The 16069-nt window shown below is 35.8% G+C and overlaps 1 protein-coding gene and 1 pseudogene across 2 annotated transcripts; one reads left to right on the forward strand and one right to left on the reverse strand.

The window, feature by feature from the left end:
- Positions 1-12847: 12847 nt before the first annotated feature.
- LOC6642088 lies at positions 12848-14433 on the reverse strand (annotated as a pseudogene).
- A 682-nt stretch (positions 14434-15115) lies between these two features.
- Positions 15116-16069, forward strand: LOC111518573. Of its 2 annotated transcripts, XM_023175785.2 has the most exons (3): positions 15116-15435; positions 15510-15741; positions 15804-16069. In XM_023175785.2, the coding sequence occupies exons 2-3, from the start codon at positions 15528-15530 to the stop codon at positions 16028-16030; spliced, it is 441 nt and encodes a 146-aa protein (XP_023031553.1). In that variant the 5' UTR covers positions 15116-15435; positions 15510-15527; the 3' UTR covers positions 16031-16069. The 2 variants fall into 2 exon arrangements, with proteins under 2 accessions (XP_023031553.1, XP_046865768.1); XM_047009812.1 differs by lacking the exon at positions 15116-15435 and having other exon boundaries at positions 15442-15741.

The following is a 16069-nucleotide window of genomic DNA, read 5'->3' on the forward strand; positions in this document are numbered from 1 at the left end:
TTCTGGGCTAACAATGGTAAACAAAGTTTTTTTTCCTGTATTATATCTTATCTTCTTTTGAGTTTTAAACTGATTCATGAAATTCTAGCCATGAGAAAAGTGTATATTTAAGAATTTTAAATACTTTTGCAAATTAGAAATCTATTGTTTTCTATTTTGTTTTTGAATGTTTTGTTTTTTTTTTCAATATATCTTTATTAAATTGTAAACACACATAAATAAATGTTGGTTTGTAAAATATTTTTAAAATACACAAAAATAAACATTGGTTAGTAAAATATATTTTAAGTTGCTTTAACTTCCACTGACTAAGAGTCTATGACTCACTGTCAGTTTCAATTAGTTTTGCAACCAAATGTATTTTATAAAATTCTCACTTGCCAGGCATAGTTGCGGCCCTTTTCTCAAATCATTTGAATCCGCTCACATCTTGTTTACGAAAAGTGCATAATAATCAAGAAAGAAAAATAAAAGTTTCAAGAACTGTGCGCAAACGCAACTCGAAACTGAGCAGCACTAATCATCTGAGTGACAACAGCAGCAACAGCAGCTGAGTCAGTCACTGGCAGCAGAAACAGGAACAACACCAACAGCAACAAGAAAAAAGCGAGAAACCGGCTAACGGCAGGTGCAAAAAATTTACCACTCGAACGAGAAAATTTCCTACCTGATTTAATCTGCTGCTGTTCGTCTTATTTTTTTACTGTTTTCAGGCTGTTGCCGGGGTTCCTTATGTCTTCTGCCTAGTGGCTTTTGTTGATGTTGCTGTTGTTGTTGTCTGTTGCCAAGGTTTCGTGTTGCTGCTGGTTGTATGTATTCTTGGCATGGCATGTTACCTGCATGCATCGCTGATCACACACAGACAAACATGCGCGCACACTCACACACACACACACACACACACACATATAGAGCATCCAAGGCTGTTTCTCTGTTTGCCTTCTGCCACTAACTTGGTACTGGCCTACAAAGTTTTTCTATTCCTGTTTTGTGGTCTGAGGCGAGAGCCTACCAATTGAAATGCCATAAAAATCCTTATAACCAGAATCAATACCAGAACGAGGACTTAACAACAACAGCAGCAGCAGCAGGAGCAGCTGTAGTTGTAGTTGTAGCTAGGGCACAAGCAGCTGTCGTTCAGTCAACAGATTTGGATTCCAACATCGACTGAGGCCGACGAAAACGTCAGAGGCGGCTTCACTGTTAATGGACAGGTCAACAGACAGAAATGCGATCACTTGGAACAGTTGGCAATTCCTTTTGTTCCGCATTCATCTCTATTTATGACTGTCTGTGTGTGTACAAGTATCTGTGTGTGTGTGTGTGTTTATGTATGTGTAGGTGGCAGCAGCTGCTAAATGCAAACGGCATACTCCTTGGGGTATCAATTTTAAACAGCTCAAATCAGTCCTATTGTGTCTCTTCGCAGCGCTCCATATTTTCGAATGCAGATGCCTGTCAAATGGCTCAGAGATGAACTGACGACTGAGAACTGAGCTCAATTGACAAATGACCTGCTCCTAGTCCATTTCCAGCGGCTTTACCGTGAAGGATGCTTTACAAGGAATCATCACAAAAGATCCCAAATGCCTCAAAAAGTATGTTAGTGCGATTTTTCCACAAAGGATGGCAAATGTCCTGCCGAATTGCATGAAAAGAGACTAAGAAAGTCTCTACCATTGCCAAAACCTGTTGGTAACAGTTATGACTCATTCAAGCATGATTAAAGTACATACTTAAATGTACCTACTATATGCAAAACCAAATTGCAAGAATCTGTGAATCTAAAAGTAAATGTAAATATATTACTTTTACGTAGGCTGAAATTTGTTTAATGAAACAAAACAATGCATAAAATATTTTTAAATGCAAATTAATGCCTATAAAACATTCTGTTCAATACAGAAGTTTTAAATTTCATCAGACTTTAGTCACTACAATTGGCTTGGTTTAAGCCAAGTTAAAAAAAATAATAAATTATTGTATTGTATAATGTAGTTAATTTGGAAAGTTATACTCAATTTGAAACTAAGAAGACCACAAAGCATTAGTCGAGGAAGTCAAAATTTATGACTTTTTTAAATTTGATACTATACATGAAAAACTAAATTGAGCACTCACAATCCCTTGGCCAAAATTAAAATAAAACAAAATTTACAATTACTATCGTTTTTCATGTTTTCAACTTTTATGGCAATTTTACTTTTCTTAATTCAAATTTAAAATTAATTTATGTTGATTCCAAGTGGCCTGCAAGTTAAATAAACTCCACGAAATTTGCTTATTGATTTTGATAATATTTTATACTTTATTTTTTTTATACCCTGTAAACGATGTGATGGAAGAGTATATTATTGATATCTTTAGTTATTTACTTACATTATTTAGTTCTTTACTTACAGTAGTAACAAGAATAAAAGTTAAAAACCCCTAAAATTAAATACTCAATATGTTTTTCTGGCTTTGATCATCAATTCTATTATATGTTAGACAATTTCAAATTTTAATAAGAGGTTATTGTTAAAACTGCCTATACATAAATACAAAAATCTAATATAAAACATCTTCTAGCCAATTATCTTAATTGCATATACAAAAAGTTTACTAGAAGTAAATGTGAAAGGAATAAAAATTCGGCAATAGAAAAACAACATTTATAAAGCCCCATCTACTTGGTAGACTTTTTGTTAAATTTTTCAGCCAAATGCAGAAATTATTTTAAAGTGATTGAACAACTTTTTTATGTAACTATGAATATAGTAAAATTTGTATATATTTTACACTGAAAACTGAATGTACATGGGTAAATAAAAAGCTCTCTTTATTATTGATAGAACAGCATAAATTGTATATGTAATTGGACAGAATTATGATAAATTAGCTTAATTTAATTTTTATTGTAAACCTATTCCTTATCAGTTAAAACAAAATGAATATAAATTTAAAATTCAATTGACCACAGGACTTTTTAAACTGTTTGTACGCCAACTTTAAATGGATATTTTGTTGTCAAATTTAGTTTTTGTGGGTATTGCTAAAATTCTGCACACAAATTGGGAAATTTGTCTTATTGGACATGTAGCAAGCTCTTTCAAAAAGTTTAGAAATCTAATTGATGATACTTAATTTAAATTTATTCGAAACTTGCTTTCCATTTTGATATTCAACTCCTGAATCTTTAGATTCTGATATTCAACTCTGAAAAATATTTGATTTGTCGCCAAAGAGAAATGATAAATTCTTTGAAAGCTTGAAGAGCTCCTAAAATGTTTTAAAATAGTAAGGTCAGGACATTGGCCATTAGATTGTGTCGTCAAATCAGAAAGACTTGGCAATTTAAATTTAATCAAATTTACTTTTCTCATCCTGCTTGTTCCAGGATACACCAGAGTCGTTTGCCCCACTCAAGGACTCTTCTCGGTTTCAGTTCTTTATTTTTTGTTATTTAGAAGCTTCTCCTTGAAAGACTTTGGAAGACTTTGTGGTTGTGTGGAGTGGTATGCCAAATATATTCCTTCAAATGTCTCGCTCTCTCTCCCCCTCTCTCCTTGTTCCACTTGTTCAGGTCACAAGTCCTTTTGGCACCCTCAATAAAATTTTCGCTTGGCCGTTTTTTTGCTTAACGAAGTGGAACGTTTTGCGTGCGGCAAGTAATAATAATAATAAAAGTGGAAATAAATAAAAATAAAAAAAAAATAAATAAATAAGTAGGCAAAATATAAGCTGAATACTCTTCTAACTTTTGTGTTTATGTGGTTTAGTAATTTTAAAGTTCGAAGGGGTCGAAAGCAGACAAACTAATTAAGCTAAATGCTAAATGCCAAACCCAAGACCATAATTCAACCATTTTAAATTTAAATTGCTGGTATCTGTGGAGAGGTTTTGGTCGCGATCCATACATTTCGGATGCAACATTTTAAATGATTTCCACCACAAGCAATTTGCCGGCAGGACACAACACAACACAACACAATGCCTGGTCACGTTGTCCAGGTCCAGCCAACTGGCCAACCGATGAATCCTGCAAGTGAACAACAGAGAGTGCCATTGCTGTGGCTACTGGCTGGCTCTGGCCCGTTCAGTGTCCACACTTTTCACATTTGTCCTGTTCATATTTCATTCTCAATGACGCTGACAGGACAATGCGGTAACCGAGAGAGGGAGAGAGAGAGAGAAAGACAGAGTAAGTGTCCTGGCATGTCGTGGCATTGCCTGCATCGTTTGCATGCACTTCATGAGTCTGTGTGCGTGTGAGAGTGTGTGGGAAGGTGTTGCGGAGAGAACAGAGGGTTATTCCATGCCAACTGATGAAGTTGGCGTTTTATGTGTGGTTCTCTGACAGTCATCTCCTCCCTTCTGTTGCCCCACGCATAAATCAAAAGTTCAGTGTCAACAAAAAATGCGTTGATTTTTGTTGCGTTTCGCAACCACCAACCACCCAACCACCCGACTGCCCAAACATCACTCCATTGTTGTTGCTTACGATTCTTCATAATTAAAAATAAATAAAAATCAAGGCAATTGATAGCAGAAGGATAGCTGCCTCTCCTCCTGATGCTGCAGTGTATTCTGAAGCCCTTAAGCCATTGGAAATAAATACAGGAAATATGCAAAGGAAGAAGGAAAAAAAGGAAAGAAAGACTCAATGAATGAATGAATGAAACGGATGAAAAAGGGCAGGGCAGAGAGCATATGTTTTGCTTTTTGCAAACGGAAACTAAACAGAAACCTGGCAGCTGACAGACGGCAGAGTCCTGCAGAGTTGAGACTCGGTGAGTCGTAAGTTGAGAGTCTAGAGTCGAGAATCGTTATCCGCAGCCACATTTCTTTTTAGCAAATCGAACGGATATGCACAGGGAGACCAGGCAAAAAGAGCGAGAGAGGTGCGGGGAGGGAGAGTACACATAAAAACACATTTGGTTTTTACTGCTTCTTCTGCTCTGGGCAGGTGACACATGCCTAACCCTAACGATTTCCGTTTTCCCCCCCATACATACATATATACCTAAATATATATTGTATGTACATACGTACGTATGTACATATATTTAGTAGTAAGAGACTAACTACTACTTCCAGGTACCTACTGGTATAATGAGAATCGTAATAACAACACAAAAACGGTAATAAGAAAAGTTTAACTTTATGATTTCTTGCTTAGCCATACAAACAACGAGGCGTATACTTGTTTTTCTTTTCTTTTGCCCGATTTCGGAAAGGGGACACAATAAAAGCATCAAGTGACAACAAAGCGGCAAACAACAAAATAAATAAATCACAAACAAAAAGCAGACACCGAAAATAGCACACACACACAAACACACACACATACACAGCGAAAGAGGGGAAAATGGGTAAAGAAAACAGGGAGAACAAAAAAATCCAAAAGTAAGCAAAAAACAAACAAACAAAAAAAACAAGAATAAGAACGAAAAATTGTAAGAATAAACTTTTTCTTGTTTCGTCCTGCCATTGCCTCTTGGCTCCTACGGCCTTTGTTCTTTGGCACGCAATTCATATTTTTCTCCCAGACCATAAACAGGACTAAGACCAAGACCAAGCCAGTTGACACAATGCACAACAAGGTGGGCGTGGCCGTATGCCTTCTCGAAAACAAAACAGAAAGAAAAACCATTCGAAAGAGGAAAAAAAAACTATCTCTACCAACATCGAACTGTAAATACAGTTTTGTGTCACTAAATGGACTTCAAATCGTCAATCATCTGCAATTCATCAATTCTACTCGAACATGTTCAAATTAATTGGGCAATTTGTACTTTAATTCTGATTACTTTTATGCATTTTGATGAACTGTTAAGTTTATTTTGCAAGTTTAGCTCTGCGGTTTACAAATGAATTAGCAGAAAAACTGATCCTTTCTTAAATCTAAAGCCTCAATACAATAAACTTTCTCAGAAATGGCCATATAGACAAAAATCACATGGCGATATATCTCTTTGCATTAAAATTGTGCACTAACTATGACATCTTGATTATATTGAACAACAAAGATTTGTTCAACATAAGTAATATTCTCATATTACTGATACTAATGAATGCTTAACATTTATAGACAGTTTTTCGTACCTATAAATTCTATTCAACAATAAACTCATTTCTATTCAGAATCAAAACAACATCAACAACGATATTACCCTCGGACATAACAACACTTCTTTGTAAAAAATAAAAATTAGTCAAAACACTTAAATTGAAAGAAACCTAAAATTGAGTACCTCGAATTGATTACTAACTAACTTAAACATAAGGCAATACATTTTTCTTCTGCAGTCCTCGGTAGATGAGTTGTCCAAGTAGGCCAGTCATTTAGGCAACTGAACAACGAGTATCCGGGTTCGAATCCCAGGCTAGTGCATGGATGTAGTTTTCATCTAAGCCGAAGACCTTAGTTAGTTGGTAGTGCTTGTAAAAACACAGTTAGGTTGATAGTTTGCATCTATACTTATAATAATAATAATAATAAATTTTTCTTCTAAACATGAATTATTTGTGACGAACGAGAGTTATTGTTGAGAACCTTAGCAACTTGGAAAATCAAAGTAAAGTCATGGGTAAGTCTGGCATATTCGTATAATTTTACTTTGCTTCGGTTATGGATCACTCCAAATTTCGATAAAACAGTTTCTTACAAAAATCAATTGTAACAAATCCTGTTAAAACATTCGGGAAAAAAGTGACAGTTTGCGGAAACGTAACAACTTTCCTTTTATTACCTAAAACATGAGGATTCTGGTGACTATATGTATATGTATAACGGTCACTTTTCTCAAAATGGTGTATTACGAGTTGTTTTATCTTTTGCACGAACTTCGAATCGCATATGGTCATAACCTTTTTGTTCTTCTTGTCGTTTTTATTCCCCTATATTTTCATTAAAAATCTCTCTCTCTCTCTCATAAGAAATAGGCCTTTAGAACAGTATTCGCTTGGAAAAAGTAGCAAACAAGTGACAAATTCTAAATTACCCCTTCGTTAGGGTGTCGAACGCAAAGTAAGGGAAACTTTTGTCATTGTTGGATTGTTGTTGTTGTTGTTTATATTGTTGCCCGAGTTAAGCATTTCCGGCTTTTATTGTTCCATGAGCGCTAAACGCTTCATTCATCATTTTGCCTTTTTTATTGCCCTCCAACCTGACCAGAAGGTATATAGTAAGTAGGCAGACAGGCAAGGCGGCAGGTGAGGTGAGCTGGTACATAGGAAGGTGGGCAGGTAAGTGCAGAATCAGAATCTTTGGTGCTCTGGTGTCATTGCACGCTGAAATATTTATGGCCAGCAGACCCAATTGTTAATTTATAAGAGGGGCAAACAAGAATAAGAAAGGAACAAAAAAAAGAAAACAAAGAGAATCTCCTCATTATCCTGCTGAGGCATTCCTGCATGTCTCTCACTCACTCACTTCGCCATTCACTCACCTTTTTTTTTGTTTTTGGTTTTTTCTTCTGTTTGAAGAAAAACTTTTGCATAAATCGAAAGAAACGAAGAAATTTACGAGCTGTGAGCCAAGAAGTTTTGCCGCTTTGATACAATAAATTTTTGTCAAGGGGAAATACTTGGAGTTTGAATTTGGAGTTCTTCTGTTTGAGTTATCCTGTGTTTGTTTGCCTTGGTTTTGGTTGCTGCGTTTGATAAGCCATTAGTCAAAATGACAAACGTCTCGGTTGATTCAAATTGAAAGGGATCTCAAAGGATTTGCAGACACAATTGCTACCGGCAAGTGAAAGAAAGAAAGCCTTTAAGGCTATAAGTTATCGCACATATCGACATTTAGACATTGACTAAGTCTACATGAAAATGTTTTTCATTTTCCGGTCAATCTTTCTCTCTCCATTTCTGTATATCGTATTATAGCCATATTAACCTGATATTACCATAGGTCTTGTACCATTTTTTTCCAGCAGCTTTAAACTGGCCTATAAAAAATTCAAAAGCCTCTTTACACACCCAACACACACAACCACACACGCACACACCCACGAACAGAGTTTTTCGCAAATATTTTCCATTCAATGTGTGTGTGTTTTGGCCTCGAAACATTTTGCTGTCCTGTTTTTGCCCTCAGCTTTTGGCAAACAACAAAAGCAACAGCAACAAATTTTTTGGTAGGTTTTTACCATTTTCTGTTACTGCTTTCAATTCCTTTTCTTCTCTGTGTGTGTGCGTTTTTTTTTTTTTTTTGAAGGGTTTTCATATCCTGCCATCGCTGGGGCAATTAAGTTCGTAATCTGAGCGACATCTGTGCATTGGTCGACGCCGAGTTTCGGTTTTTTCGGTTTTTCTTTTTTCCTTTCCATTGAATATTGCCATCAGGGGTAAAGGACGCTCGTAGTCCTCTGGTTGTTCGGCATTGTTTACAGCTTGTTATTAACTCTTTGGAATGCGAATGAGGCGATTTTTTTTTTTCACCCCGCAGGCCCTCTATTTTTTTGTTTTGTTTTTTGGTAGCCGTGATTTAAATGGACGAGCTGCAAAAGTGCTAATAGCTTAAATGTCAGTCTCAGTTCAGTTTTTAGTTCTCAAATACAACAAGGCGAATCGAGTGGCAAATACTTTTCGTACACAACAAAAAAAAAAAAAATGCGCAAAGGTTACTTAATTTATTACTTAATTTTTATAAATTTTATTCAATTCAATCATAAATTAGCAAATCATGTCTAAATTCGTGCCAGGTGCAAATAAATTCTTTAGCACTTTGAGATACATGATTTGCAGGTTTCTGTTATGATTTTAAATATTCATTGCTTAGCCCTTGATAATAAGTTTCTTGCCAATAGAAGGCTTTTGAGAGCACGCGCCAAAGCTCGGCCAAGAATGCCCCAACAATTTCAAGCCTGGGATATCCCAAAGGGATACTTGCCCCAAATGCCCTTAAGTTCCATATTCATCTGTGATTTGACACTTGTTTACAGCTTTTAAGCAACTTAAGTGAATGTGTTGAGAGAAATAAGACTCCAATGAGACATCCCTACTCTACCATATTATACTTCTTTGGCCATTGAGATCCTTCTAAACTTATTTACATAGTTTTAAACTGATATGCCCCATAGTTTGCATTCTTCTTACTCCATGTAATGTTCTCATTTAAATAGAAAATATATCTTTAATATTACTAGTTTGCCTCTAGTCTAAAAACTAATAAATAAGTCAATTTACCGATTAACACAGCCCACCTATTCTCTTAATATTTTATAATCAAACAAAATTTTCATAATCAATTTTTGGTACGTAAAACAATAAACTAATAGCACTAGACTTATCGAAGCCAAAATTATTTGTTTTCATCAATTGATGTGTTTAGAAAATAATTTGAAAAAATGTTATGTTAAAAATGTGGGATTTTTTGTGCGACAGCCACTTAGAACATCCCACAAAAATTGAAGAATTCGTCATACATAAAAAAAAGAACTGATAGAACTGATGGAATAGTTTTGTAATCTGTGGTGCATACAGTTACAGAATTTAAAACTCTGTAAGGCCTCCAAGACTTAGTGTGCTCTCCAATGTGCGGATTTCAGATAAATGCTATCCCAGAAAAAGCAATACCAACTCTGAGTTCCATAAGAAATAGGAAATCAAAAGTTGTAAAATTAAACTTCTAACCATTTTCAATCATTTTTCATAATGTTTCGGTCAGCAGACAATGGCATTCAAGCCAAGCTTTAATGGCTTGAACAGCGTGTTGGAATCGTCTTTACTTTCATTGCATTTTCAACAAAGTCCACACGAAAATTGCTTTCCCGTCCAAAGCTGGCTTTTCTCAGTTTCAGTTTTTGAAAATTAAAACTTTGTCGTTTGAAATAAATATATATTTAACCAATTAGTAACTCGATAAAAAGAAATTTTACAATTTCATTGATTTAAGTGACCTTTACCTCATTTTAAAAACCAGCAGAAGAAATAAAAAATTCTAATACGAATGACATTTCAAAATTGTCATTTTGTTATATGATATGTATGTATTTCTGCTCTTCTTTTAGCCCTTCAGGCAGAAATTTATTGGGGCCAGGCCAAGACGAGGAACAGAAGGAGCCCATCCCTTAACAGTGCAACTCCTGAGCAGCTGTCGTTGGCATTAAACCAAAACTAACAAGTTGAATCCCTACAAAAGTTCCCCCTTTTTTTAAATTTTGTTCGATTTTTTTCCTTTTGCTGTTGTTGAAGGAGCAGATGCGACAAAAGCTTCATTAAAATTAACAAAATTTAATTGCAGCTTTCGGTGGCACGTAGCATGTTGCAAATGCGTAGGGCAATCTGTTTGATTGCACCTGTTGATGATGGTGATGTGAGTGTGGAGGTAGATGATGATATATTGCTTACGGGGGTTGATCCTGATCCCGCGATTGCAGCTGCATCTACAAGGATTTGCGTGCCATTTGGAACTCAGCCAAAGCAAAAGTCATCCACCATTTGCCTGTCAATGCCTATGCCCTTCTGGCCCCCTTATTGTAAGTGATTGTAAGTGCAATTCCGTGAACTTTTGGACATTTGCGACATGCAACCTGGCCCAAGTCCCCCGCAACCTAGTAGGCAACCAACAATTACCTAAAGTTCATTGTGCTGGGAGCGGAAATTCAATTCCTTGTCAAAGTTTTCTTTTTTCATTTTGGCCCACAAAAGTTTGGCCAAAACTGCCATCAATTTGTATATGTATGTGGCGAGGATGGGGAGGGTGAGTACAGGGGTCAAACACCGAACAGCACGGCATGGCGAAGGCAATTAATGTCCTGTCCTGTCCTGTTCCCGTTTGGCTTAGCCCCCGCTTGGCAATCATATTCATAAATTGCCAGGTCACACTTGTGGCCAACTATTTAACATACATGGAGCAAACACTTGGCCTCTCTCGCTCTCCTTGTGTGCGAGTGTGGTCGGTGTGTGGTCTGCGGTATCGATGTCCTCCTGATGAGGACACAAACAAGGATGCGGCGTGTGCGTCAGTTGGACTACGCCATTTGGCTGAAGTGTGCCTCAATAAACGACAGTTGGTCAGCAGCAGGAGAAGCAGCAGACCGATCCGGTTTCAAAACAAAAGTTTATGGTTACACCTAAAGCTCGCTCATGTGTGGAATGATGATTGGCGCAACATGATGAGAAAACTGAAACTGAACTCAAACTGAACTGAAACAGGAACAGAAATGAAATAAGCTAAATAATTTTCACATTACTGTTTGTCGGTTTCAATAAAAACCGCCAGCATTTTATGCCTGAGCGAAGACAGCCGAGCATTTTTAATGCGAAACTCAAACATACAGATCAAATAAAAATAACTCATACGCCCCAATGTGTTTGTGTGTGTGTGTAAGTGTGTGGTATGCGCATATACACATACACACACTGATGATAATGATAAAAATATTTCGTTATCCTTGCAGAAACACCAGCAGCAGCAAGGAAGGGCGGCAGCAGCTGCTCAACATTATTTCCTGTCCGGTTTCATGGTCGAGCAATGCGTGACCAGTTTTAAATGCACTGGAAGAAAAACTCAATATTCCTTCTTTTGAAACTTTAAAGAGTGAATCAAACATTAGAACTATATACAATTCACTTTCAAATTTAAATTATTATTCATATTCTAGCCAAAATTACGCTTCAGAACTTGTCTACTTATGTCGAATAAAATATTTGTTAAATAACCTTTGGGTCATCATTCTTATAAACATAAAACTTTATTAATGAAATATAGAAATAGCTTTAATGTCTGCTAGAATATATCTGATTGTTATAAGCATTTACTTTCTACAATAATTAGATTAATCTATCTGTAGAAAATAAATGTAATGAATCGGTTAGCAAACTAAAATAAAAAGCAAATTATTTGGCCGTCATATACAATCACATTAAATTTATAAGTATACACATGACTTTATTTTGCACCTCTACCCAATATCATTATTATAAATTCCCTAGCACTCTTTTTTTCATTATACTCCCAATATTTTGACTGTCTCCGCAATACGCATATAAATTATATAGTAATATTGTAACAGCATCGAAATGAATACCCATTTCTGCAATATTTGGGTCAAAAACATGAAAAAATGAAGTGTTTTGTCACGAAGCAACGTTCTTATGGCACATTATGTTGTAGTAGTCTGTCAGGAAATTTTTTTGAAACTTAACCATTCTATAAGCAAGTTTCACAGAAACGTTCTCTAAACTCCAGGGAACCAAACGGACACTTGGAGTAATCTCTAGATCTTGACTAGACTTGACTCTAGATCTTGACTAGATCTCTAGACTTGGTTTCTCATGCTAATTAAAATTAGACACAAAAACTAGGGTTTCCCCAATGATAATTTCCTCGGAATTGATTTTTTATCGACGACAACATAATATTTTGCTTTCCCTTTCTTCTGAAAAGATTAGCTATCAGTTTAGTTCACTTTTTGCTCTCTCAGAGAGACTGTTAATAATACAAAATATTACAAAATTCCTTTAATCAAATTTTACTGTATAATAAAGTAAATTGCTTGTTGTGGTGTTATTTATTTCGTCGGCACTGTACATATATTCTCTATGGGGATGAAATCGTCTATCTTTTTGCCTTACCAACAGCTAAATAAAGTTATTATACCCTTTGTAAGAATAATTTAATAACTTTTAATATGTTTCAAAATATCTTTTCTATATATAGGTTAGTTTTTAACCTGTGTCCTAGATATGGATAGTCGTATTTGAGACATCTTTATTTCACTGCTTTTTTATTCACCTTTTCAAAACTTCAGACTTCGTTCAAAACATAAGTTTTCTTTAATATGTCAAGGTATTTTAACAGTATACTTACACAAAATAAATTTTTTTTTTTTTTTCATTTCGTACTTTTTTTTTGGATGTCATTTTACAGAGAATTTACAAAAGCAAACACTTCCTGATTCGAATTGGTAACATTATTAAACTTATTTGGGTATTGCTGACGGATCTCCTTGACGAACTCAATGGCACTGGCTGTGCTTTCTTTATCTGGCATCTATTTTTTATATACAACATCAATGACAATTGCCAGCATCTGTTCGATGAAGTCTACAGTATTGGGATGCGCTTTCATATAGAGAGTACAGAATGCCTTCAAAATTATATCATTCTCTTCGGTATCTTCGCGCAATGGTAAATGACCAAGAAAAACGGACAGAACTTGGGCTATAGGTACAACTTCATGATTAAGCACCCAGAAGACGGGCCACGGCGCCGCATATATTATCCATTACCGAAGGATTCGGCTCCTTTGATATGGCATTGGAGAGAGTTTGCAAAATTACAGGGTAAGTTTCAAACAATTTTTCCTCCGCGAAGAGTACCAGCTCACCTAAGCCAAAGTAGCAGTTTTGACGAGCCTTGGCATCCTTGTCGGTTGCCCCGCCTATGAACAAGGATGTCAAAATAGGTGACCACACAGGAGCCCAAAGACAAAAGCTCTCTGATCGGCAGAATCGTTACGCTTGGCCTTGTTCAACTTATTGGTAAAGATATTGAAAATTCTAAAAAAATACAATGAGAACTGTTCTGGTTGAATGGCAAGTCCGAACATGGGAAACAAATTGCCATCATTCTCAATAAGCATCTCGTCGTATTCACTATCTGGGTCTTCTTCATCGACGGCTTTACTTGGCTCATGGAATTGACATGCCATTTTTGCGTTCAATACATCTTTAATACAATTAAAGATTAGTTCACTTATCTCTTGCGAAGGGACAGCCGATGTCTTAATCTCTTAGTATCACCTAGACGATGCAGTGCGGCCACAAATTCACATATGGTTTCCATGGCTGCTTTACGAATTGAGTCTTGCGGATGATTTATCACGTTGTACACATTCTCGAAGACGAATTCTTTAAGAGCCAATATGGCCTCTTCTTTCTCAATGACAAAATCGTTCTCGACTGTAAAACCATCGAGCTCATCGTCATCATCCTCATCGTCTGTATTGTCTAGATCGATTTCTTTGTCAAATCCATTTTCTTCTCCCTCTAAGTACAAGGAGCGTGCGGCATTCTCCTGAACAATGGGCAGAATATCTTCAGAAGAAATAACAGATTCTATCATACGATCCATTATCTTGGGGAACACATTAGCCATGCTTTCATTGACAACTTTGGATAGAGCACCCATTAAATTGTAAATGGAGCGACGGAAGTCTGGATCGTCTGGACCAATAGTATGAAATTTTCCTTTCCTACCTCCCGGGTAAGTGCGGCCAATGTATCGATTGCTTATATACGCTAAGAATTCGCTTCCTCAGCACACTCCTTTACCAAATATGCCTGCAATATGGTCACAATTCTTGGAAAATATGGCATCATATGTTCTTTCTGCTATATAAATAAACTTTCAATAAATTCCCTATTCACCAATTCAGTTAATCGTTGCGATAAATCTTTATCCGGAAATAGTTTACACTGGATTGCCCTTCCAGTGACACATTGTTTACCTTTGCTACCACTCATTACTGTTCAAATGTTGATCAAATAAACTTGTACTTGCCTGTTTGTAGTTAAATAAACACAATTTTGTGATTACTTTGATATAGGAAGTGATAGTGCCTCACTATCACTTGTCATTTAAGCTTTACAGATTATGCGTTAACTGTTCAAATGGTGAAATACTCAATTGTTCATTGAGTTAAGGATTTTTTTTTGAATGAGCAAGTTAGTTGTCTTAATATATTAATATTTCGTATTGAAGTCTTTAATAGGACTAGCCACTTGAAGCAATTCTTTAAATTATTCTTAAAATTCAACATATATGATACAAAAGTTTACACTTAAGGTCGGAAGGGGGGAGATAAGGAATGTATAAAGTTTACAATTTCATGATGTATTAATATATATGTATATAGAAACCTATATATAGATTTTGGTTATCTTTAGTGTCATCACTCTTGTAGAGGGTATTATTAAATGATTTAACTATTGCTAAATATATGTAGCTGTATAACATACAGCTGCCGTAGATAAGATTGGTTGTTTATACTACTTTGCTGCGAAAGAAAACTTTATGACAAAATGTGGAAAAATCTTATAAAGTAGGCTGATATCTTACAGTGTAAAAGAAATTTAACAAATTGAACTTAATGGTTTTAAAAAGGCTCCTATATGATATTTAGTGCAGGCAAAGTTATCTCCTTTAATATTTTCTGTGTGAACTTAAACATCTTTACTCAATTCATTTAATGTTAGCTAAAAGGTAGTAGTCAGCTTACCCATTCACAATATGCCAAAAATTCGGATTATTTTTTGATACAAGAGCCAACATTATATTAAAAGATAGCTTATTTTTCCTAAAAGTTTACGAATTCTAGTTGATCCATTTGTATCCTTTTTCCATATCATTCGTATACCAAACCCATGAAAAATAGGAGAATCTGATCACACATAAAGTTCAGAATGATGATGATAGTATCGACTCAAATGGGACTAAAAACCCGTAACTCATATCATCTTAGCATTAAATGACAATTCGTTCTACACACTAATCTCAAAAATATGGTCAATTTGCAGGCACTTGTAAGCGTTTTCATGCTCAGCTCTTCTGTGGCATTTCACAGTAATATTAATCCGAATATCCTGAAACTAAAATGCGGCAATTGTATGACTGTGGCTAATTATAAGAAAGACGAAGCCGGCTTTGATTGCTCCACAGACGATATGGCCATTACTTTTGCACCGCCTGGACGTAGGCCGTCGTCGATTAAATTGGCTGAGTGTTTACCACCGAAATTCGATATAGTCGGTACGATGTATGGATGTAGTATTTCATTTTAAATTACTACATTTGTATTTTATTCTACACAGATGCCGTCTATGATTATTGTTGTTTCTGGTCCCCACATCTTGGTTGTACTCAGGTCTATGGCGAGTCCTATCTGCCGAAGCATAAGGATAACTGCAGCCTGTGTGCTGAGCCATGCGGCAAGGTCAAAATAGAAGTGATCAAAAACTCCAATACAAGAACAATTGACCTGCAGGAACAATTGATAATCCTATATTTCCTGTCACTTTTAATCTATGACATAATTTAAATCAATTAAAGTATTGGTGATAAGTACTTACTTGCTTAA

This window comes from Drosophila willistoni (assembly GCF_018902025.1).
Source record: "Drosophila willistoni isolate 14030-0811.24 chromosome 2L unlocalized genomic scaffold, UCI_dwil_1.1 Seg168, whole genome shotgun sequence".
NCBI lineage: Eukaryota > Metazoa > Arthropoda > Insecta > Diptera > Drosophilidae > Drosophila > Drosophila willistoni.

Coding starts and splice junctions, on each gene's coding strand:
- LOC111518573 (XM_047009812.1), top strand. CDS start 15,495: ATGGTCAATTTGCAGGCACTTGTAAGCGTTTTCATGCTCAGCTCTTCT. Junction 15,742..15,803: donor ACCGAAATTCGATATAGTCG/GTACGATGTATG, acceptor TATTCTACACAG/ATGCCGTCTATGATTATTGT.